Source organism: Neurospora tetraspora (genome assembly GCF_033439725.1).
Source record: "Neurospora tetraspora strain CBS 560.94 chromosome Unknown B0H65scaffold_1, whole genome shotgun sequence".
Lineage (NCBI taxonomy): Eukaryota > Fungi > Ascomycota > Sordariomycetes > Sordariales > Sordariaceae > Neurospora > Neurospora tetraspora.
The window spans coordinates 3,170,115-3,192,423 of NW_026944383.1; the positions used below are offsets into that span (position 1 = coordinate 3,170,115).

At 52.7% G+C, this 22,309-nt stretch overlaps 10 protein-coding genes across 10 annotated transcripts; 8 read left to right on the forward strand and 2 right to left on the reverse strand.

Annotated features, from left to right (window-relative positions):
- The first annotated feature begins 540 nt into the window (after positions 1–540).
- Positions 541–1,593, forward strand: B0H65DRAFT_27948 (uncharacterized protein). The gene is made up of 3 exons (XM_062822857.1): positions 541–884; positions 949–1,114; positions 1,187–1,593. The coding sequence occupies exons 1-3, from the start codon at positions 793–795 to the stop codon at positions 1,391–1,393; spliced, it is 465 nt and encodes a 154-aa protein (XP_062686261.1). The 5' UTR covers positions 541–792; the 3' UTR covers positions 1,394–1,593.
- On the forward strand, positions 1,594–2,756 carry B0H65DRAFT_27949 (PIN domain-like protein). Its single transcript, XM_062822858.1, has 3 exons — positions 1,594–1,834; positions 1,892–2,049; positions 2,117–2,756. Exons 1-3 carry the CDS (start codon positions 1,794–1,796, stop codon positions 2,659–2,661), a joined length of 744 nt encoding a protein of 247 aa, XP_062686262.1. The 5' UTR covers positions 1,594–1,793; the 3' UTR covers positions 2,662–2,756.
- A 2,950-nt stretch (positions 2,757–5,706) lies between these two features.
- Positions 5,707–6,394, reverse strand: B0H65DRAFT_438182 (uncharacterized protein; the record flags this gene model as incomplete). Its single annotated transcript, XM_062825355.1, has 2 exons — positions 5,707–6,057; positions 6,221–6,394. 2 exons carry the CDS (start codon positions 6,392–6,394, stop codon positions 5,707–5,709), a joined length of 525 nt encoding a protein of 174 aa, XP_062686263.1.
- Positions 6,395–7,638: 1,244 nt separating this feature from the next.
- Positions 7,639–9,822, forward strand: B0H65DRAFT_28074 (uncharacterized protein). Its single transcript, XM_062822872.1, has 3 exons — positions 7,639–8,102; positions 8,163–8,655; positions 8,796–9,822. Exons 1-3 carry the CDS (start codon positions 7,866–7,868, stop codon positions 9,518–9,520), a joined length of 1,455 nt encoding a protein of 484 aa, XP_062686264.1. The 5' UTR covers positions 7,639–7,865; the 3' UTR covers positions 9,521–9,822.
- A 1,031-nt stretch (positions 9,823–10,853) lies between these two features.
- On the forward strand, positions 10,854–12,652 carry B0H65DRAFT_544176 (fumble-domain-containing protein; the record flags this gene model as incomplete). Its single annotated transcript, XM_062829271.1, has 3 exons — positions 10,854–11,363; positions 11,440–11,725; positions 11,790–12,652. 3 exons carry the CDS (start codon positions 10,854–10,856, stop codon positions 12,650–12,652), a joined length of 1,659 nt encoding a protein of 552 aa, XP_062686265.1.
- Positions 12,653–13,685: 1,033 nt separating this feature from the next.
- Positions 13,686–14,552, reverse strand: B0H65DRAFT_544177 (uncharacterized protein; the record flags this gene model as incomplete). The annotated part of the gene is made up of 3 exons (XM_062829272.1): positions 13,686–13,845; positions 14,076–14,228; positions 14,368–14,552. The coding sequence occupies 3 exons, from the start codon at positions 14,550–14,552 to the stop codon at positions 13,686–13,688; spliced, it is 498 nt and encodes a 165-aa protein (XP_062686266.1).
- Positions 14,553–15,256: 704 nt separating this feature from the next.
- On the forward strand, positions 15,257–15,965 carry B0H65DRAFT_563223 (NADH-ubiquinone oxidoreductase 10.5 kDa subunit; the record flags this gene model as incomplete). The annotated part of the gene is made up of 4 exons (XM_062830226.1): positions 15,257–15,342; positions 15,469–15,575; positions 15,647–15,679; positions 15,739–15,965. The coding sequence occupies 4 exons, from the start codon at positions 15,257–15,259 to the stop codon at positions 15,795–15,797; spliced, it is 285 nt and encodes a 94-aa protein (XP_062686267.1). The 3' UTR covers positions 15,798–15,965.
- A 1,394-nt stretch (positions 15,966–17,359) lies between these two features.
- On the forward strand, positions 17,360–17,806 carry B0H65DRAFT_504884 (uncharacterized protein; the record flags this gene model as incomplete). Its single annotated transcript, XM_062827953.1, has 1 exon — positions 17,360–17,806. One exon carries the CDS (start codon positions 17,360–17,362, stop codon positions 17,804–17,806), a length of 447 nt encoding a protein of 148 aa, XP_062686268.1.
- Positions 17,807–18,075: 269 nt separating this feature from the next.
- On the forward strand, positions 18,076–19,627 carry B0H65DRAFT_28421 (alpha/beta-hydrolase). Its single transcript, XM_062822921.1, has one exon. The coding sequence runs from the start codon at positions 18,345–18,347 to the stop codon at positions 19,611–19,613; it is 1,269 nt and encodes a 422-aa protein (XP_062686269.1). The 5' UTR covers positions 18,076–18,344; the 3' UTR covers positions 19,614–19,627.
- A 429-nt stretch (positions 19,628–20,056) lies between these two features.
- B0H65DRAFT_28429 (ribosomal protein S5 domain 2-like protein) lies at positions 20,057–21,295 on the forward strand. The gene has a single exon (XM_062822923.1). It carries the CDS (start codon positions 20,142–20,144, stop codon positions 21,216–21,218), a length of 1,077 nt encoding a protein of 358 aa, XP_062686270.1. The 5' UTR covers positions 20,057–20,141; the 3' UTR covers positions 21,219–21,295.
- The last annotated feature ends 1,014 nt before the right edge of the window (positions 21,296–22,309 follow it).

Here is a 22,309-nt window from a genome sequence, read left to right on the forward strand (position 1 = left end):
CGAGTAACTTCCAGGGCTTGCGGTTCCTGTTCATTGTCACGTCAAAGTGGGACAGACCTCGAGAGGATTGTTGCCTTGGATTGCGCGATCGCCGAGCTTCATTGCATGTGCCAGATCAGAAGCGAATGGATGGCCTCTTTTACTCATTCTCTTTTCCAAGTTCCAAAAACTCTCAGTTTTTGTGTGGCCGATAACCCAACGATTCTCCTCGATATTCCTCACCTCCGAGAACGGCTTTCACCTTTCACTCCTTTTTCCTTTTGCGCCGTATTTGAGAGAGAGGCCTGACGTCCCTCGGTTTCATCTCGGTGTTGCCCTGAGGACCTTGCTGTCTCTTGAACCCGTCATTGTAAACACTTCTTCTGGTTCTTCAGACTACGAACGCTGGCGGTCCTATCATTGGGCCACCTCAGTCATACATTTTCTGCCTGTCACTCAAATCATGATTACTCAACTATATCTTCCTGTTTCACTACACTAAGGGCTTGACCAAAAGAGGTGTCTCGCACCGAGCTGTAGCGGCTCGCTTTCGAACCCCGCCAGCTCGGATCCTTCTATGACTGCTGTCTTCCGTCAGCACGTGCGACACGGAAATCATAGTCCCTGGACTATGATGACCTTTGATTTGTATTAAAGGCCAGGCGTTCATATCATTTGTCTCTTGAATCATCCTGCACTTTGTCTAAGAATATCCAGGAGAAAGTCGCTGGGTGTTCACCCTCCTGTTCTACGATTATTAAAGTTCCCCTGTTACCCCTGTTTTGGTACCTATCATACCCTTTAACCGTCGCCATGGCAACCGAGTCAAAGCCCCCATTTCCGCCGTTCACGGCCGAAACAGCCCAGATCAAAGCCAAGGCCGCGCAAGATGCATGGAACACAAAGTGACTATACCTTCACTATCTGCTTGAGGTCCGATTTCGTTGGCTGACCTTTGTCGAACTTGAGAAATGCGGAGGCCGTCCAGATGGCCTACACTCCAGACTCCATCTGGAGAAACCGCGACACCTTCCTGCAAGGTCGTCCAGAGATCGCTGAGTTTCTGAAGAAAAAGTGGTCAAGAGAGAAAGGCTATCGCTTGAGGAAGGAGCTATTTGCTTTTACAGACAACAAAGTCAGTCGTTATTCCTTCCTGATGGGGGCAAGATTGCTGCCCAGAGCTAACTTCCGTGTCCGCTGAAATCAGATCGCCGTTCAGTTTTGGTACGAGTGGTATGACGAGTCGGGTCAGTGGTGGCGGACATACGGCCTTGAGGACTGGACTTTTGCCGACAATGGCCTCATGAGGAAGCGGCAGATGAGCGGGAACGATGTGAAGATTGCGGAAGAAGAACGTTGGTTCAAGGAAGGTGTCAACGTTAACGAAGTGACAATCACCGAGAAACACTGGTGAATGACTTTCAGGTTGGTTCACTTGGACAGAAAGCTGCAAGGTACGACCTACAAGTTTGGCATGAGGCAGGTCTTGGTGCCAGATCTTGGTGGGAAGGAACATTGATGTATGACAGGGCATACGCAGAAAATATGGCAGATGCCTGTTTATCTTTCTCTACAACACCGATAACTTGAGCAGGCGGTGGCAGCACGAAAGCGTCGGATTAAATTCCATATTTCCACAGCTTCACAATTCCGTCCGAACAATCTCAGCAAGGAACCAAGCCAAAATTTCCTAGATTTCGACCCCGCTGTCCTTCTTGCGTTCGAACCGTACTTGCTCCCATCAACTAAAGCAGCTTCATGGGAATCACCAAGCGGCCAGGAACACTTGACCAGCAAGTCCCAATCATTTCGACATGTCGAAGCACAAAAATTCTTTGTTCAAGCCTAATCCCAGGTCAGTACAGTCATGATTTTGTGTATCGTCTTTCTGAAACTTGACTGACTTGGACAGTGTTTGGGACGTAGCTCCTCCAGGCGTGAGTTTGGAACTGGCGAAATGGTCAGCCGATCATTTCCAGCGACACGGCCGGCCTTTGAGACTGGCTATCGACGCACATTACTGGCAAGATCACTTTGATAATGATTTCAAAGTCGACTGGCTACGCAAAAGTTTGTTACCATGGGCGGTCATAACTTGACTTTGGCAATGCAGAATGCTGACAACTGATTCTAACAGACTCTCGCGAGGTTAATGCGGTCGAGAAAACAGTCATGTACCAGATTATGACCTTGCTGGAGCTGAGCATACACCTCATTTTCGTCTTTGATGGCCCAGATCGCTACAACCAGCACGATCTTGACTCAAAACCAAGCAAGCCAGAAAGTATATGTTTGCTCAAAGACCTATTGAACCATCTAGGTGTCCCTTTTCATCAGGCACCCGCGGAAGCAGCACCCGCATGCGTCAAGCTCCAACAACTGGGTGTTGTCGATTCGGTTTGGACGAACCACAGCGTGGCTCTCACATGCGGATGCCGCGAGATTGTCTTGTTCAAGGAGCAGCACCGACACTGGAAGGGTGCAGGGATAAGTGACGAGTCCGTGACCAAGCACGACGCCCTGGCTTTGCTGCAAAAGTGGGATCTTGACCAGTCGAGCCTCGTTCTAGCGCTCCTGCTCGGAGGATGCGAATATTCAAGAGGCCTTCCGGGATGGCTCGTCTCAGTTATATATGCGGGGCCGAAAGATGTCGGTGTAAGTTCGATAAGAATTCCGAGTTAGACACCGCGCCGAAGATGGTTAGATTGCGACGATAGGTCTCAACTACCGAAATCAAAAGGGGATATAGGAGGGCAATCTCGTGCTCATGCTCCAATCCAGCAGAACGATGAAACGAAAACAACGAGCTTGTCTTCTGATCCCGAGCTCACTTGCGCGAGACTTACCGACCGAACAAGCAGAATGACTCGGGATGCCAGGCTACGATTCATTTTCCAGGTACCCGGGACGGCGCTTGGACCTTAGACTAAAAGGAAGGAGAACTGGCCCCCATTCGGAAATGTGGCGAGTCTGTTTTGATAACGATCACCATGTCCCTGTTGGGAGTTGGGGTTGTCGCCAGGGGTGCGTTTACCAACATGGCGGCCAGGGGGGAGGGGGGCAGATCATTCATTTGGGTTCTGGGAACGCAGGTGGCAGCATCAGGAGCGTGGGAGACTGGAAGATTTTAAAGTATTTATCGGAAAGAGGAAACGGTATTAACGGCTATTTCTCGTGAGAAGGGGGTTACAGAGTTTGGTCCGAATTTTGTTGATGTCTTCTGGTGATCCTGGGGGTAGGCGCAAATATATCAGTTTGTTGATGAGATACGTATTGCGCGCTGAAGGAATGTATGGAAAACAAGGTTCACGATATTCTAGCACAGAGAACGTGTTTCATGTGCAGATGAAAGGATTTCTTGATAGATGAACGTTAGTCGGTTCATCAGCTTTCAGCTGTAGCACATTGCATTCTCAACATGATCGTTAGTATGAGACCTCTTTATCTTCAGGCGGTGATAAGAGGAAAGATACTATCTTTCAACGAACCAACTAACCAACCGAACAAACCGGTGTTAGCCGAAGGTAATTTTGTACGAAGTATGTGAGCCTTGGGCGCCCTAGGACGTCCAACTGACTTGCTTCAAAAGGATGTTGACCGAGATGAGGTGAGTGTGGAAAAGCCTTCTTGTTGTGCTGTTTTATTTTCGGTATCCGATAGTGGGGAGGCGCTCTGGTGACACCAGGCTCTGGGGAATTCCTGTCGATACCCCTCTGCATCGCCTCTATGCAATGGCGGCAATGAAGATTCTTAATTATCTCGGTCCACGTGTGATTGTGTAAGTGTGGTTTGTGTGAAGGGGGAAGTGAAGACGTGCGTTCAAAACATTGTCCAACTTCCTTCCACCTTGCATTGCGCAAAGAACAAACACCTTTTCCAACCCCAAACCAAAAAAGAAAAATCCAAAACCCTCATTTTCCATATCCTAAACTATGCCCCCATCGAATAAAGAAAGCAAAAAGCTAAGTCGCCCAGGTAGGTTTGTAGAACGAACAACAACGCCCCAGCTGCAGACCTACGAAAACCGCCGCGCCAAGTTATTCATCAACGGTAACCACTGCGCCATGAGACCACAGGGCTCCCCGTTGTGGTAGAGGGACTAGGTAACGGACCTTATATGCCCGCTGGTGCCTGGGCCAGGTCCAGTTTGTTTGGGGCGGCGCGGGGCGGGTCTCATTGTCATCCGATGTCTTGGGAAGAGGGAGTGCCAGGCGGGCGGCGGCGGGTGGCAGGAACGGTGATAGTTAGGTAGGCAGGTAGGCAGGCACCTGGTACCTGTACGCAGCGTGCGTGGGTTTATGAATGTCTTGGTGGCGTTGGCCAGCCAGATGTGAGAGACAAGAATTGAAAGGAGTTGAGAGGAGCGGCTTGACGATGGGAACCTCGAGCGGTCTGTACGTACAATTAACCTTCGGGGAAAATTCGGGCTTCCTCTTCAATTATTAATGTTCCTTGCCTTAGTTTCCCCTCTGAAACAGAAGAATTGTATAGAAGAACCAATAGGTGAGAGAGTCTCCCAGTGAGACTATTGATGCGGCGAAGACATACAGGCGGGAGAGCTGAAAGAAAACCTAAGAAGAAAAAAAAGGGAACTGAATCAAAACGACGTTCGAGAACAGCTTTCTGTGACAGCTAGCTCTAGCTCCAGGCACGCGCGCAGATGTCTCAGAATCACGACCTAGCCAGGCCGGCCGAAACCGCCCAGAACGAACATCGACCGTGGAGAAAGAGGGGAAAAAAGGGGAAAAAAAAAGAAAAGAAGCAAATGATGTCTTACCTTGAATGTGGACTGAGAGAAGCGAAGTAAGACATTATACATCGACATCCGTGCTGGGGCCTGGGGACTTGGGGCACTGGGGAGAAACAAGGGTCCAGGGGTCTTTTGAGAATCTAGAGGATACTTTCACTGCCTGGGCGTGCACTATGTTTTAGCCATCAGGCTGTAGGCTGTGTCCACTAGCCTCTTGAGTCTTGAGTCTCTTGATGTGGTTAAAGTCCAGGGGCTCCAGGGCGCCGATGGATATCCTCCACGACCTTAAATTTCGGTCCTGGGTCAAAGAAGGGAAAGGGTGACTTGATTGGTCCATAGTCCATACACAGCACTCACTTCGCCGGTCCGCCCTGCGGGGAGCTTATGCTCCGGACTCTCCCCAAACCGTTGTCCATGAGGATTTGCAGTCATCGGCCTCCACGTGTATGGAGCTGAACGTTGGCACGTTGGTGAAAAAGAAGGGGTGGGAGATGGGCTGTGGAATAAAACGGCTTGGCTTTACGTATCAATGACGAGAGAGTGGCTCAGTGGGTAGAAGTTCGGAGACTTTATCATTGATGAGGTGGAAGATGAACGGCAGGAGTCTGGAAATACGCAGCCAGTGTGAGGGAGTGAAGGAGCGAGTCCCTTCTCAAGACAAAAGCTATTCGCCTCAGACATTGGACTTTTGCGGTTTCAAAAGCGGGAGAGACATTGAAGTGAATCCATTGGAGCTCTTGTAGCAGCCAGCTGCTGTTGTGCAACCGCAGTGAAGTCTCAAGGGAAGTCTGGGAAAAAAAGGAACGTGTGCTGCAGCCACTATCAACCACGACCCGTCGAGGCCTCTGACAGTCTCTGTCGAAAAAGTGAACCCCTAATGGGTGCAGCAGACTCGTGCAGCGTGCTAGGCCCCGCCGATCAAGATCAGCCTGTGGACCGCACTCAGGATGTGAGAAAAAAAAAAGACCACTCGGGTTTTATGGCGAAGGAGACATATCAGCTCCATATCTGGTGTTCTTAGCGAACAGGTACATAACGTCAGTGTGAGAGTAGGATAAGAGGATGGGAATAGGATTGGGAAGTTGGAACCGAGATATGGCTAAAGCGAGTCCACTGTAAAGGGCATTCGTACCGAGCGAGACTGAGAGACCGGGAGCCCCGTTGTCTAGGAACCGAACGTGGGAAGGGTTGGGAGGAACATCAGCCCGTGGCGAACGGTCGGGGTGTGAAAGACGACGGTGTGGGAATGGAACCTTCATCCCCTTGGGGCCCGGGGGAGACGATGAGGTGCATGGATGAGCGGCAGGGATGTCTCGGGGACCGGATATCTTTTCGTGAGGGCATGGGGTCACATTCCCAATTCCCGCTCATTTTCGGCCTTCCACCTTCACGGGTTGCTCGGTCGGTCCTCTTCGATATCCAGTTCTGCCCATACCCAACCCCATTCCTCATTTCCCATCCTCTTCTGCATAATCCTTCTCGGCTCCGTACCGGGCACATCTCCGATTGCCAATCGAGGCAGTTGTTATCGCAACCGGCGAGTTTTAAGTGCAGACCTCGGTAACCATTGCTCGATGTCCAGGGGCGGGGGAAAGCGCTACAGCCCAAACCCCAACCCAACCCAATCGATAACACCCCAGAATAGCATCCGCCAATATCAATCATGAGCGGACCTTGTCACTCACCCTCACAATGCCGTGCGGCTGTCATTTTTGCGTGTTCCGGGGCGGTTGGTTGGCGGCAGTGAATGATGGTTGGCTTCGTAGACCGGGTAGGGAGTGTGCTAACCCACCTTCCCTTTCCATTAGTTGTGCTCCTTGGCGTGTGTCCAAAAGCATTTCCTACCTCTTGGAAGACATTGGCACCCTTTTTTCAGCTTTCATAGTTCTCTTTGCACAGCACGGCCGACTAACCGGATGAGAGCCTTGTCGTTTCCACCAGATGCGATTGGCAACCGTTGTTTGGTCCACAGGACAATGGGGGAGATCGCCAGTACCCAGTTCCACGGCACCACTGAAAGAGGCCGGGCTCCCCTCCGTCGGCCTTCTTCTTGGGGGATCTGATTTCCGATGAAGAGTTGCATCGAAGATCAGGAAGCCATTCCACCGATCTTCCACCACAATGGAAGCATCCTCGGGTCGGTCGTTGCTACGGTGTGGTTATGATCACCGAAGGCTTCCACGCTGCAGCGCTGCCGTGACAGGGACAAACAACGATGGAAGGAAATTTGCGTGGAATGCCCGTATCTGACTTGTCGACTCGTTCTGGCAACAATTCGATTTTCTCCGCTCTCATGTGCGCAATCAAGACAGATGCATGTCTCAAAAAACAAAAACATTGAGGGCGGACCTCGAGAGCCAAGCCGGCCGTGTGTCCCGCCAATCACAAAGTTGCTAGACAGCCTCATCACGGCGATCCCTTCCCTTTGTAGCCTGGTAGCCCAGTGTCGATATTCCCGATGTTTATTGCTTTTGATCGAGGAGGGCGTGGAGGGGTCCAAGCAGTAAAAGCCAGTCCTTGGCTGCTCCTCGACAATCGCAGGTTTTGGGAGGAAAACCTTGACGCCCTGAACCCATTTGTTCCTGATTTGTAACGCCTCCTTCGCCAGCTCGGGCGTCGAAAAGATACTGATACCAAATGATTCTGCTTCGTTGGATGCGCCACGCATGCTGATATCGCCATGTGGTGTAGTGTCAACAGGCTTGGAAGCCCTCTTTCCCTGACTTCGAGAGGGGTCCAGGTCTCAAAAAGCGATGGGCTCGGCTCTGGCAGGCCAACTGCTGGCTGACGACTTCGATAGTGTTATGCCATGTTTTTGTTTTTCCTTTACCTGTTTGTCATTTTCGACATCCCGCTTCCGCCCACCCTGGCGCGCCTGGAACCCATGGATGATACCTGATCAAGATCGAGATTAACGGAAGTGATCTCTAGTCGGGATTTGCTCCAGGGACAAGCAGGTACTATATGAACGGCCGGCCCTCCTTCTCTTATGCCTTCCCTTACCCCGTCTTGCTAGCGCTTGAAGTTTCGTGCAAACCATACCGGCACCCTATCGCCTCGCCCTGAAACCCCCAGTGTCGAGTGTCCTCCTTCAGACAGCAGTCCGACCCATCGTTCAGTCCACCATCCCATCACGATGGGCCTCCTCCCTCTCACATACCGACGTCCAGCTTACGTCGACAAGGACAACATCGCACTGAGCGACGAGCCCAACGCCGGCCAGAACACCCTCAGCAATGCCCCTACCAACGACAGTGAAGCAGGACTAGAGAAAACAGAACAAAGCCTGAAGCCAGTCAACTCGGGTACTAGCATCGCGGGAATCCCGCCCGCATTGAGCTTTGATAAGATTATCGAGGGTGGAACATGTCCAGTCAGTGCTTGATCCTGCCTCACACATAAGACATAGCAGTGACTGACTAGCCATATAAAGCCGTGTACCGTACGAGACTTTATGAACTACCTGATATACGTTGAACGGTCAGCCGAGAACCTGCAATTCTTCCTATGGTATCGCGACTATGTGAAGCGTTTCGAGCAAGCCAAGACATGGGACCTTGCCCTTGCCCCCGAATGGACACCAGCCATGGAGGAGGAAGCCATCCAGAAGATCCAGAAAGAGCAGGCTGAGAAGGCCCGCAAGAAGCCAAACAGCAAAACAGGAGATGTGACGGTCGAGATATTCAAGGGTACCGATTTCGAAAAGGGGTCGACCCCAGTGCTGTCGAGTCCGAGAGGCCGGAGTACATCAGACTTGCCCGAGGGCACTCGAACGGGCAGCAACAACCCGTTCGGAACGCCGCCGGATACTCCGCGCGGCTACCACCAGGAGCATTTCTCCTCCGAGTATGTCGGGTCCAGTATGGCGACGACGTACCGCACGCAGGCGAGCGATGCCTTTACCACAGCAGGCATCAAACCACCATGTAAGCATTACGTCTCTTGCCCGTCTCTTCAGTTTTCATATGCCACACTCCCGCGAATGCAAAGCATGCATGTGACAGCTGCTGTCAATTGCCGAGTCGAAAGGGGTAACGTTGACTGACAAAAAACCCAACCCAAACAGTCACCATCCAGCCCTTCCGAAAAGAAATCGACCGTGTGATCGCCACTTATATCATGGATGACGCGCCCCGACAGCTCAACCTCTCCGACAAGGAGCAAAAAGCCGTGCTTCAAGCGCTCGCGCACACGACGCACCCGTCCGCGTTCCGCATCATCATCACGCCCATCGAATCCGCGCTGCGTTGGCAGGCGCACCCCAACTTCATCCGCTGGTCCATCTGCAACGGCAACCCGGCGCGCGTTGTCTTCGCACGGGGGCTCGGCGTAGCGCTCATCCTGCTCAGCACCGCGGTCGCCATCGTGCTGACTTTGTTAAAGGCGGGCCGCGGCTACCGCGCGCTGCCGGCCATCGGCTGGGTGCTGGGCATCTCGACGCTGATTGCCGCGTACAAGGGCATGTGCGTGGTCTTGCACGGCTTGCATCATCGACATATTCGCCCGTGGGAGTTGTTCAATACGGAGGATGAGGACGCGGAAGAGGGCAAGGCGAAGCGGTCGTTTGACAGCTTCGGGTCTGGTAACAGCTATGAGGACGAGCCGTGGGTGGTCCGGTATCAGAAGCGCAACGTGATTCGCAAGATCTTTGATCGCGAGGTGTGGATCCAGGAGCCTGTGTTGCGCCAGATTCAGGACACGATTGCGGTGCAGAGCATGTTGTGCGCCGTGGTGCTGTCGGCGATCCTGACGGCCATCTTTGTCGCCGTGCCTGGAGGGGACTTGTTTTGATTTTCTTAAGTTTCTTGCAGTGTCTTTCAGATATCTGCTGCTATGTTTTGTTTATCTGATCGATCTGACAACCTGGATCAAGACAAGACTCTTTGCATCAGTGGATGAAGCTTGTACCTAAAAGTGCGGGGTGGCCCATCCAAAAAAAGTTGGAGATCAATGGAGACGGATGACTTCCTTTCCATTCTTCCTTCCAATCTCCGGTCGGGGTTCGGACGTGCGGGAATCCCCGCCATCATGCGGCGCCTGTCACCAAATCACCTTTCATTCCCCGTTCAATTTTGTCCCCGCTCTGGGGAAAAAGTAAACCGGTTTCGGTAACTTTCGGCGCTGTGGAGTCGTACCTGCGCCGAGCCGAACCGTTTCCCCAGAACCGCGTGTTGGAGGCATGTTCCCTCAATGCAAGGCTTATGTATCATTACGTTCTTTTTATATCGGCGGTTTTCTTTGGCTTACGCTACAATCTTTTTGGCTCAATGCTGGACGGAACCGGCGGGGTAGGCTACTCTGGGGGGCTTGTGTACAAAATACTGGAAGGGCAATTTGTATTTCTTGTTTTTGTTGGTCTTGGGTTTGTGTCGGAGTCGGAGTAGCTTCTGCTGGATGACCGGGATGGAATTGATGATTACTGAAGCGGAGGAGGACGAGGAGGAGGCATGGACGGCAGGCAGCATAGTAGGGCTAGAGAAATGGGCAATACTATCTATGATCCTTCAAAGTATGGTCTCACAGACTGTATGGAATGATAGACAAGCGGATCGACGGCTAGTTGAACTGTTGCGCCGAAGTGGTGTTACGTATGGATTTCCAGCTGTCCGGATGGGGATCTACAATACAAGTACGAAACCGTTATTGCGACGCTCAGGCTGACGAGAGATGGCACGGAAGACGGCGCAGACGAAGACCTGAGTAGCAGGATCGGGTAACTATAGGAAAGCTCAGACAAGACGGACTAAATTGCTGATGAATGTTTCATCGGATGACAACGTGACGTCCTGCACCAAAACAAGACGGAAGGATCATGATGTGCCGTGCCTCGGGCGAAAGGGCACGTAACGGTATTTGTTGGGGTTTCTTTCCTGGACACCTTATCGATAACCCGTGCGGGCCGTTTTGTGGCCCACCTCTGACTAGATCACCACCAAAGGCGGCACCCGGGATATGATGTACAATGTAGTTTTCAGTATCCCTCCTCCTTTAAAAGGTCTGACAAGTCTGTCTCGCCCAAAAGCGCTCTCCGAATGGCAGCCCTCAAAGACACCCTCATGCCTCCCTGAACCGCTCTTGTTGTTCTAACCTCAACCTACCCTTTATGAACAACAACAGATACAACATGTCGTCAGAAACCTACCAAGCCGAAGCCGAGGCTGTTGCTCCCCACCCGCAACACCCATCGTCGCGACCGCAAGCCGACCACCCACAACCCGAATCCCGCGACCCAGAGCTGAAGAATGACGGCATACCACCGCAGGCCGACCAATTGACCACTCATCTCTCTCCGAACGCTGCCCTGACCACTCCTACAACGCCCACCGTTACCAGCCCAGAGATTGCGACTGCGTCAACTCCTCTCACAGCCATAACCTCTGCGACAACGTCACCTCCTTCAGCCAACCGCCAGCGCGCATCTACATCCGGTCCCCTTGAGCTCGACACTGCCTTGAGCCATCCGGGCTCTGTTCGCATTAATGTTAAGGGCGCATTCATTGTCGAACATGGCAGCGCTTCGCCGCCACCGACACCAAGTGGAAGCAGCAGCCGCGGTGGTTCACCAAGTCGTCAAGAGTCTAAGGACATCAGATTACCGAACCACACTGCGGTAGTAAGCCATATCGCGGTTGATGTACGTATACCCTTCTACAATTCCTTCCCGTTGATATCCGATTGGACGCATTGCTAACGGTTGATACCTCGGACAGATCGGCGGTTCTCTGGCTAAACTTGTGTACTTCTCCCGCGAGCCACACTCCACGGAACCAGGTGGACGTCTCAACTTCGTCAGCTTCGAAACCGACCACATTAATGACTGTCTCGAGTTCATGCGCGCCCTCAAGCGCAAACACGAAACGCTTAATGGATCCGACATTGTCCCCGAGCTGTGCGTCATGGCCACGGGCGGCGGCGCATACAAGTATTACGACATGATTCGCGACGTTTTGGGAGTCGATGTCATCCGTGAAGATGAGATGGAGTGTCTAATAATAGGTATGTCGTTCTTGCATACTAGCATGGCGCTATTTGAAACTATTGCTAACATGCACAACTACAGGACTTGACTTCTTCATCACCGAGATCCCCCGCGAAGTCTTCACCTACTCAGAACAAGACCCAATGAACTTCGTTGATCCCTCCACCCACGGATATCCATACCTCCTGGTAAATATCGGTTCCGGAGTGTCGTTCCTTAAAGTAACAGGGCCTCGGGACTATCAGCGCGTAGGCGGAACGTCACTCGGCGGCGGCACGCTTTGGGGCCTGCTCAGTCTCCTCACCGGGGCTCGTAGCTTCGATGAGATGCTGGACATGGCATCCAAGGGTGACAACAGCAAAGTCGACATGCTCGTCGGAGACATCTACGGTACCGACTACGGCAAGATCGGGCTCAAGAGCACCACCATTGCCAGCTCTTTCGGAAAGGTTTTCCGTTTGAAGCGACAAGCCGAGACGGAAGCCGAGGACAGCGGTGGCCTTAGCCCGGTCGACGTTGACGAGGTGCTATCCAGCGCCGCCGAGGCCGACGGCCCCTCTACATCATCAACAACATTACCTGGCAATAAGCTCTTTTCGAGCGCCGACGTATCGGTTTCCTTGCTGTACGCGATCAGTAACAACATCGGACAGCTCGCCTATCTGCAGAGTCAGATACACGAACTCAGCCACATCTACTTTGGTGGATCATTCATCAGGGGACACCCGCAAACCATGAACACGCTCAGCTACGCCATCAAGTTCTGGAGTAAGGGCGCCAAGCAGGCGTACTTCCTCCGACACGAGGGCTACCTGGGAGCCGTCGGCGCGTTCCTGAAGCGGCAGCCTCAGAATTGGGGCCGTAGGGGAAGCTTCGATCAGGCTGCCGCCATGGAAGCGCGGATGCATGCTCGGACGAGGACGAGGGACGCTGACGACGAATGAATCATGCTGTCGTTGGTGTCTTGAATGAGAAACTAGGAGGAAGAAAAAGCGGATACCCCCGTCATAGAGAGAAGGAATGGTTCTTCTTGAAGTTTACATGTTTTTAATAGCTTCATTGCTGGCGTTGGATTTTAGGTATCTTTGTTTTCTGATGGGAGGAAATTGTCTATCTTCTCATCCAGATGGTACACGACGAGCGCAAGCTTTTGATTTCTGGGGGTAGCCTTGTTTGTTATTATTGTATATCCTTTTTAGTATTTGTATCGTTATCGCTCGACTTTGGGCGACCCGTTTTTGTTACGAGATACCTGGATAAACTTTGGAAGCAGCGCGAATCTAGAGAAAGAAACAGCAATTATTCTCCATTGACTTTGCATTCTACTACAACCTCAAAGATCCCATGAGTTCAAGAGAGCCTTTGGCAACAACGATTACAGATGGTGAAACCGCACGCATATATTGGAACCCATAGAAAAAAAAGAAAAGCCTTGTATGTCTAGCGCTGAAATCAGCATTCGAGATCAATCCAGAGGTGAAGTTACCTTCCCCTTGGATAGTTATAAGCCGCGTGCTTTGCCGCCTCCGGAACTGTACCTTATCTTCACCCACACTTCCACCCACCTTCCACCGTCAAACTTTGTATCTGATCAGACCAGAATCAAGCATATCACCAATATGGAGACTCTGGATATTTCCGACACAAGTCGACCCAGTTCTCCATCTGATGCACACACTTCAGATTCGTGGCGCCGCCATTGCACCTTCTTCAACGTCAGCCTCGCCGTAGCCATTGCCGTTGCCGTAGTCGTAATCGTACCCCTTGTCATAGCCACAATCATAGTCACAGTCGACGGGACATTCCAAATCCTGGCGTATTACTTCAAAACCCTTTTCTGACGAAATCCCCGCCTCTGCCTGTTTTCGACTTTCGACTTCACCTTGGACTCCGGACTTCCGACTACCAACTATGCCGAAAACCACCCCTCAATGGCTTGTTATCGATCGATCGATGTTTCGTTTCGTTGGAGAAAGTTTAGGCCTTGACAACCTTCTTGACCTCCTCCTTCACGTTCTCCTTCACCTCCTCAGCAGCGGCGGGGAGGGTCTTGTTCTTTTGGGATTGTTGCCAGAGGAGGATGCGGGAGACTTGGACGATACCGACGATGCCGAGGAAGAAGTTGACGGCGGCGAGACTGTAAGAAAACGAGGACGGTTAGTTTTTGGGTTGTGAGTAAAGGGGTGAGGGTATACATGGGTATACAAGTAGGACGAAGGAGGAGGAGTATGAATATGGAGATGGGTATGGATATGGAAGGGGGAATGGAGGGTATCTAGATGGTGGTTGTTGGGGATGGGATGACGTAGGTTTGTTGATGGGGTCGAAAACGAAGGGCGACGACAAGATGGAAGAAGGGAAACGCACAGGTAGTTCTTGGGCTTGATGATCAAGCACCAGCGGGTCCAGATGAGACCGGTGGCAGTCAGGGCGCCGTTCTGGGTGAGCGAGAGCTTCTCGGCCGGGCGCGCAAAGTCGGAGATACCTGCGAGGACGAGACCCCATTTCATGACAGGAGCCCTGTAGTTTTTAAATGGACATGGATTAGCTTTTGCTCTTGATCACATCTTGTTGTCTGATGAATCATTTTTGGTTTCGTGTGTCTTTGGCTGTTGCGCCAACTTGTTGAAAGTCCGAGTAAGGTCCCAAAACAACATACCAGAAGTGCACCGTCTTGAAGCCAACGGGGCTGTTCCACATGCGCTTGAAGAAGGACTCTTGCGCCTGCTCCGAACTCGCTGTGCTCTGGAAACGCTTGCCGCCATTGCGGGCGGCGTTGGAGGTGAAGAAGGTGTTGCGGAAGACGGGGCGCGCAGCGCGGAAGAAGTTGTGCATCGGGGCCATTGTGTCGGAGGGGGCTTGCGACTCGACTCGAAGTGGGATGGTTCGTGGTGGGATGTCCGAGTTGAATCTCGAGTTGGAGGTTTGGACTTCTTGGGGCGCCGGGGCGAGAGTGGAATGGAGCTGAAAGTGGAGGCTCTCAAGGTCCGGTCTGAACTTCGGAGTCGGCGTTAAGTTGTTAGTCAGTGACTGGGTATCAGTGCGGAGAAAGCCGCATGCCCAATGTTGTTCGCTAACAGCCCCGGACCACCTTATCAGTATCAGAATCTCGTGAACGCACCTTGAAGTGGTGCAAACTTAATGAGGGCGATGGTCGTGAAATCCCTTCAAAACACTTCTCCTTTGACCAATGTTTTAAGCTGAAGGCTTTCGACAAGTCATCACTTTGCGCCCAGAGCAAACAAACCGCTGTCCCTTGTTGGGGACTGCGGAGATAACAAGGATTTTGTCTTGTCTTCCAGTGTGTTGTGGCTCGTGCACCGTTGGGGAAGCCCGACTTTGTGCACCCTCTTCAAACTTTTGTGCAAAGAGCTTTCTTATGCAATCGGCTGGGGTAATTGTGCATCTCGAATCCCAGGTGGAGCTCTCTGGTCGGCAACCTCGCCCGCTTGCCTGCTTGTCGCAAAGGTGCCCGTAGGACAACGACGACCATACCCCCATCTGCCAATTCTTGCACCTCTTCAATTCGACATCGTCTCATCGCAAACATGTCGGGCAGATTCGCTTTCAGCAAGGGCCTGAAGGAGGTCCGCTTCCTGTTCTGCCAGACGGGCGAGCACAGCGCTGCCACAAGGTGAATGATCCCAGCCCTACAGATGGAGTCTCCCGTCAACGCAGCATGCGTGAATGACTCGAGCCATACCCGCTTCCCCTGATTTCGATTTGAGCCCCAGACTAACTTTAACTCTTTTCAATCCAGATCGTTCCTCCTCCGAAACTACCCTACCATGAAGAAGGACAACCCTGCGACACCGATTCTGATCCGAGATGCGTCTGGCACGCTGCCCAAGGTCTATGCGAGATTCGGTTGGTGGATCCAGACCATATGATATCATGCTCTTCTCGTTTGGTTTGGTTCTAATGCTCGTCTGTTGCAGAGTTCGGTAAGGAGAAGAGTCAGTCGTTGGAGGGTAGGTTATGTCATCCTCTACGCTTTGTCTGGACCGATAACTAACACAGATGATTATAGGTCTGTCCGACCAGCAAATCGAGGAGACAGTATCATCCCTCGTCAAGAACAGTTCTTAAGCTGAAAAGAGAGAGGAACCTTGAAGCATGTCTATAACACCAATTTCCTGGAAGCCATATATAACCCGCTGTGATGGCATAATGACACCCGCAACCCCATCAACGCAACCGATGGATTGTCACGATTGTTGAATTTGTCGAGAAAACCTCCTGCTTCAGTCGCCAAGGTCTAAGTCCCATGCTTCTGGTAATAGAGTACCCGAGACGAGGAATTACGGTTATCATCCATATCAGTCTCCAGCGTCTGAGAGAATCGATCCCGAGAACGGTTATTCCAGCTTCGCAGCTTCGCCAACCTTTTACCTTTCATAGGACGAAGCAGACAGGCAACCGAGATACTTTAGCGACTCTAGGCTGCCCTTCGAGGGTCGGGTTACAGAAACATCAGTTGAGTAGACTTGTGTGTTGCGCGGGACTTTCGCTGTGCTGATACCGCCGTGAATGCCACCAAACGCTTGGTGGGCTGTTTGTGCGGATATCGCAACTTTACAATCCGACAACTGGAGTGGCCATCCATTTTGCTTGTTACAGTCCATGTTCCGTGTTGAGCAATTTGGCAACGAAATCGAGATACTTAACCAGAACGTACGCTGAAAAATACTTTCGCGGTTGGATGCTTCAAAAGCGATATGCATTTGGGTAAGTGTGCGGACAAGTGATGCAAACAACATCAGCACTCGTCCGCGAAAGAGGCTGCAACCTTCCCAACTTCCAAGGCTGATGTAACTTGGGAAAAGGGGAGGGGAATGGGGCTTGCCCTCAAGGAGACATCTTCAAGTGCCCGCTATAGAAAGAGTATGTCATAAGGTCCAGCAACGCCTGTCCTCGTATCTCAAGACTGTCTTGTTTGTTTTCAGCCCCTATCCAACGATTTTTCAATTCCACACCCAGCCAGCTAGAACTGCTGAAGCAGGTCGGTAGTACCGCTTTTGTCCCTGAACAACTGCGCACGCTGTGATGGGGTGCCGTAGAGACGGGATCGATGGCACGCAAATGTACAATTGCACCTACCCAGCCGTGATCGAATCAGAAGCCGACGACAGAAACACGGCTTTCCATTCGACAGGCTTCACACCCCCAAAAGAGGCAAGCCAGGGGATGAGCAGATCGTTTTTGGGAGACCTCCAGACCTCCTTGGCGCGTGATGTTGCCCCGCGTTAAAAGAGCGAGAGTTTTGGGGTGTGGCACTCAAAAGTACCCCATGATATAAGTACGTCGTCGCATTTTTTCACCATATGCTGAGACTACATCACCTCGAATCCGTCACAAGAGCAACCGTAATCGAGCTGGATTACCTCAGGAGCGTGCAAAAGATTCCGGTTGTGCCGAGCGAAAACCCGGTAGAGACAACCACAAAGTTCCCCACAAACCTTTTGTTTCGCCTCACAAGAGAAAAGATAAAGGCCATCACCCCTCCTTTCTATCCCGCCTCCCCCGCCTCGCCTATAAGACAGGACGATCCAACTCAGAAGACTACGGGAACACCTTGTTCACCGACAATACTATCCGTCCAGGCTATATCAACTGTGTTCATCATCAATATCAGCCGCAGGAGCGCAAAGATGTCCAGGATCTTTGGGCGCAGGTCAACCTCCCTGAAACTTATGAGCCCTCCGGACTCCATGCCCCTCTCGGAACAAGAGAATCGCGATTCCTCAGACAACCACCATGACTCGGCTTACTCCTCGCTGTTGGATCCCATGGTGCGCGCAATGGAGCCGCCAGAGCACCGCCGGACCAAATCCACGCCAGGCGCATGGATGCAAGGCTTCGCAACTTCTGGACAAGATGTCTCACACCGGACCTGGTTGAGTACCGCCGAAAGACGCCCCTCATGGACTGGTGAGCGTCCGCCTCCTCGGAAGCTGGTCAAAGACCCCAACGGCTCCGGCCGGCCATCGTTCTCCGTCGAGCTCTCGGATAGTGACGGGGAGAAGGAGAAGGGTGTCCTACGACGACAGCTTACCCGACTGAGGAGCTTCTACCGACGAGAGAAGCCAGGACCCTGAGGAGGACACCGCCGGTCTCCCTCTGCTTGCTGCTGACTTGTGGTGTTCATACTGGTCGATGATGCCATAATTTTGGCGCCGGGGAAAACCGATCACGACAACTTCAAACTTGCGGCTCGCCCGGCATCGTGGACTTTGATGTTCGGAGGACTCCCATTTCTGGGGAGGATATTTTAGGCATATTTGCTTGAAGACCCGCTCCGCCGACACCGAGACCGCCCCGCTTTTTTCTTGGCAGCCAGTAGTATCACGATCACAACTCTCATCGGTTATCGGAGTCTTTTTATGCCATGGCTATTCTTTAAAACCTCGCCGGACAGACGACAGCACCGAAAGCTCCCTTATCTCACTTCACACAACACGGACAGTAGACTTTTAGGTCTTGGTCTCTGATACCATCCCGGTGACGCTCACTGCAGGGCATAATCCACGGGCCCTTTTCCATCTTTAAAAAGTTTCTATATCCGAGGCAAACGTCGAGTTCTTCCGGGTCAAAACTAAGCGGAGTCGGATCTCAACAAAACACTCTTGCAGCCCCATGATGGCGGCCTGGGCTTCTAACCTCCGCCCTCAGGTGACAACATCTTGTCTCGTTCTTGGGGCAGTGGGTGTATCTTTGGGGTTGAGTGTCCGCATGTTGATGAGCCAGAACTCGACCAAGAAGCAAATAATAATACCGTCGCCAAGAGCCACCCAACTTCCACAGCTGTCCAAAGAAGAGATTTCTTCACTTCCGTACCCACCAGATGCTCTACCAGGCGCAAGGGACGTTGAGACCCCATATGGAATCATCAAAGTGTTCGAATGGGGGCCCGAAGACGGCGAGAAGGTTCTTCTATTACACGGCATCAGCACACCCTGCCTAAGTTTGGGGATTCTAGGAGAGGCGCTAGTGGAAAGAGGTTACAGAGTCATGCTGTTTGACTTCTTCGGGCGCGGCTATTCCGATACTCCAACGGACATCCCCTTTGACATCCGGCTTTACTCGACGCAGATACTCCTGGCCTTGGCATCTTCCAAATTGCCCTGGACCGGCGACAACGGATTCCACCTCATCGGTTACTCTCTAGGCGGAGGCCTGGCCGTCTCCTTCGCCAAGTACCATTCACACATGGTCCGATCGTTGGTGCTCGTGGCAAGCGCAGGACTGATCAGGTCAGAACACGTGAGCCGAAGGAGCAGGATCCTCTACTCCGAAGGCCTGTTTCCCGAGAGTCTGGTTCGGTGGCTCGTACGTCGACGGATCACTCCCCAGCCAGCGACAACGACGTCCGAAGCCAAGATGGCTAGCGAGGTCGTGGCCACCACCACCACCGAACAGTCCACCAAGAAGCATCACAAGAACAGCGATGCCAGCGGCGGTGACTCGTTCGACAACGCGGTTCTCTCGCCCCACAGGCCCAATAGCACGGTTTCCTCGGTGATGGCCTGGCAGGTCCAGCATCAGCAGGGATTCCTCACGGCTTTTATGAGCAGCATCCGGCATGCGCCCATTTACGAGCAGCGGGAGGATTGGATAAAGCTCGGTCAGCTCTTGGCTGCTAGGCGAAAGGCTTCTTCTTCTGATGCCGACGAGAGTGCAGAGGGAGCCGGAGGCCGGTTGCCGGGACTCTTGGGTGGAAAGGTCTTGCTGGTTCTTGGCTCAACGGATCCAGTCATCGTCAAGGAGGAACTGATTCATGATGCCACGTCGGTCCTGGGTGAAGATGGGTTTGAGGCTGTTGTGCTGGATTGTGGACATGAGATCGTCATGACGAGGGGGAAGGAAGTGGCTGGCTTGGCGGCGGGTTTTTGGTCACGGGTTTGAAGAACTAAACGCTTGGATATGATGATGCTATACGTTGGATATATGAATGAACCGGATACGAATACACACTTTTAATATCATTCCTTGTCGCGTGTTATCGTGCGAGTGAACATAGTGCGCCGCAAGGTGGTGAAATGGAATGAAGATGTTGGATCCGTGTGCCTGATGGGAACACAAGTGAAAGTGCCCTGAAATGTCATGCTAGGTGCTAATTTAGCGGCTGTCAAGCGGTTCTTCAGCACGCACTTGCCTTGCATCCAGCTGCCCAAAGCAGCCTGATACAGGGGGCCGCATTGGTCGATCTGCAAGCTGCCGTGCAACCACAAACCCCACCAAGGCTGATAGCCTTCCAGGTTGAAGGAAATTTCCCAAACAACCTCCAAAACAAATCGCAGCCTCGACCAAACATCACCACTTCAAGCTCAGTGCAGCCAATTTGCGACATAACCACGGTTGAATCTTGAAATACGAAAGATCAGAACCACATCAACCTCAAGTCACCAAATACTACAAACCCGAGCCGTCACAATGGCCGCCACAGCTCCAGCTCCCTCGCTGAGCTTCTCGCGACCAACCTTCGCCAAGCTCTCACCTCACCCTTACCTCCTCACGAACCTCACCGACCCCGAGAACCCCTGCCGCACCAATGGCCGCGTCCCGTACGAGGCCCGTCCCGTCCACATCCACACGTCCTCGCTCGCCCACGCCAACGGCAGCGCGCTGGTCCGCACCGGCGACACCACGGCTGTCTGCGGCGTGCGCGCCGAGATCCTCCCCGTCACCAGCATCCCTCAGTACCGGCCGCGGGAGCCCTCGTATGACGAAGAGAACAGCAGCGACAACGACAGCACCGATGTCGACGAGCTAAAGGACTACGACCTCCTGGTCCCCAACATCGAGCTAGCCACCGGCTGCGCGCCGCAGTTCCTCCCCGGCGTGCCGCCCACGACGCTGGCGCAGACGCTCAGCACGCGCATCTACTCGCTTCTGCACAGCTGCAAGGTGGTGGACCCCAAGGGCTTGAGGGTGTGGTACACTCCGCCTAAGGAAACCAAGGAGGAGGGCGCAATGGAGGTGGACGAGGCACATGATGACCAAGAAGAGGAGGAAAGGAAACCGGAGCTCAAGGCCTACTGGGTCCTCTATATCGATCTACTGTTCGTCTCATTCGACGGAAACCCCTTCGACGCAGCCTGGACGGCCGTCATGGCGGCGCTGCGCGACACGAAGCTGCCGCAGGCGCGGTGGGATCCGGATCGTGAGGCGGTGGTGTGCTCGCGGAGCGAGGAGGCGAAGACGGCGCTGGGTGTGCGTGGATTGCCTGTTGCCTGCACGGCGACGGTGTTCTTGGAGAAGGAGCACGGAGAGGATTCGGGCGCGTCGGCAGAGAGGAAAAGCAGGCACTGGATCTTGCTGGATCCGGATAGGCTGGAGGAAAGCTTGTGCAAGGAGACGGTCACGGTGGTGGTGGATTGCAGTGGGGAGGAGACCAAGGTAAAGAGCATTGAGAAGCATGGTGGTACGGTGATTGGACGGGAGCTGATGAGGGGGTTCGTTGGTGTTGCTGAGGGGAGGTGGAAGGAAGTGAAGGAGGCGTCGAAGTAGACTGTCTTCTGACAGACATCTCGACTTGGGCTTGTCCTTCTCACGAATTTCCATACCTAAACGTGGGCCACGAAACGAGAAAGCAATGTAACGGATTTGATACCCTAAGGATGTACGATTGAACAAAATGCACGGTCGGAGTGGTCTCGATCATCACCATCGGTCATGATCCAACTTATAGGACCTGGATAGCCGATTTTGCCACCAACACAATATTCTACCAACATGACAAAAATGGAACCAATACACAAAGTTCCCGACGAGCAATGCCAGGACCGACGAGAAAGTGAGAACGATGAAAACACGAGGGCATAGCCGGGCAGCCGGACAGTGAGTTCGGTGACCGATGGGCCGACTGCTTGTTATCAAGGGAACCTTTCCTGATCTGATGTGGAAGGGCCATGGCTGTTGCTTCCTAGAGGTACCAAACTTGAGGAAGGAACGACACTCCCTCTGATAAGGTGAGTACCTCAACGGCCATCCCATGACGTATTACACGATTGCAGTGGGTGGCAGGTGAGGGTTAACCGGCGTACCTTCCATTTTACAAACGACATTGCTCCCGGTTATGGGCCGGTGGTGAAAAGGTTTTCTCTTTTGACGGCCCGCCCTTCATCTCCTTCGTCATCCTTTTTACTCACCCACACTCTCTCCTCCTCACCCACCCTCATCTTTGTCCTCTCTCCCCATCCACGCCTTCGACTCATTCCTCTTGAAGTCAGCGTTTTGGAGACTTATGTTCAAGAGGCCAACTATCTCAGCATACTCTCGTTCCGCGCCTGCGCGTGAGAGACCACCAGACTTTCACTTTCAAATCAGGTCCACCTACGCCACCATCCGTTTGTCGGTCGATGTCGTCAGATCATCCTCAGCCGGCTATCATGGCCCCTCTCACCACCTTTCACCCCTTCCCGAGACTACCATGGGAACTCCGGAATGAAATTTGGAAGCAGTCTATCCGTCCGCTGGATCGGCCTGGAGCCCACATCTTTTGCTTGGACCTGCGGGAGCCGGAAGATGTTACAGCGAAGGAATGTGACGTACAGTGTCCTCCTATTCTTTCGGTGCCTTTGCGTCATGAGTGCCCGCGC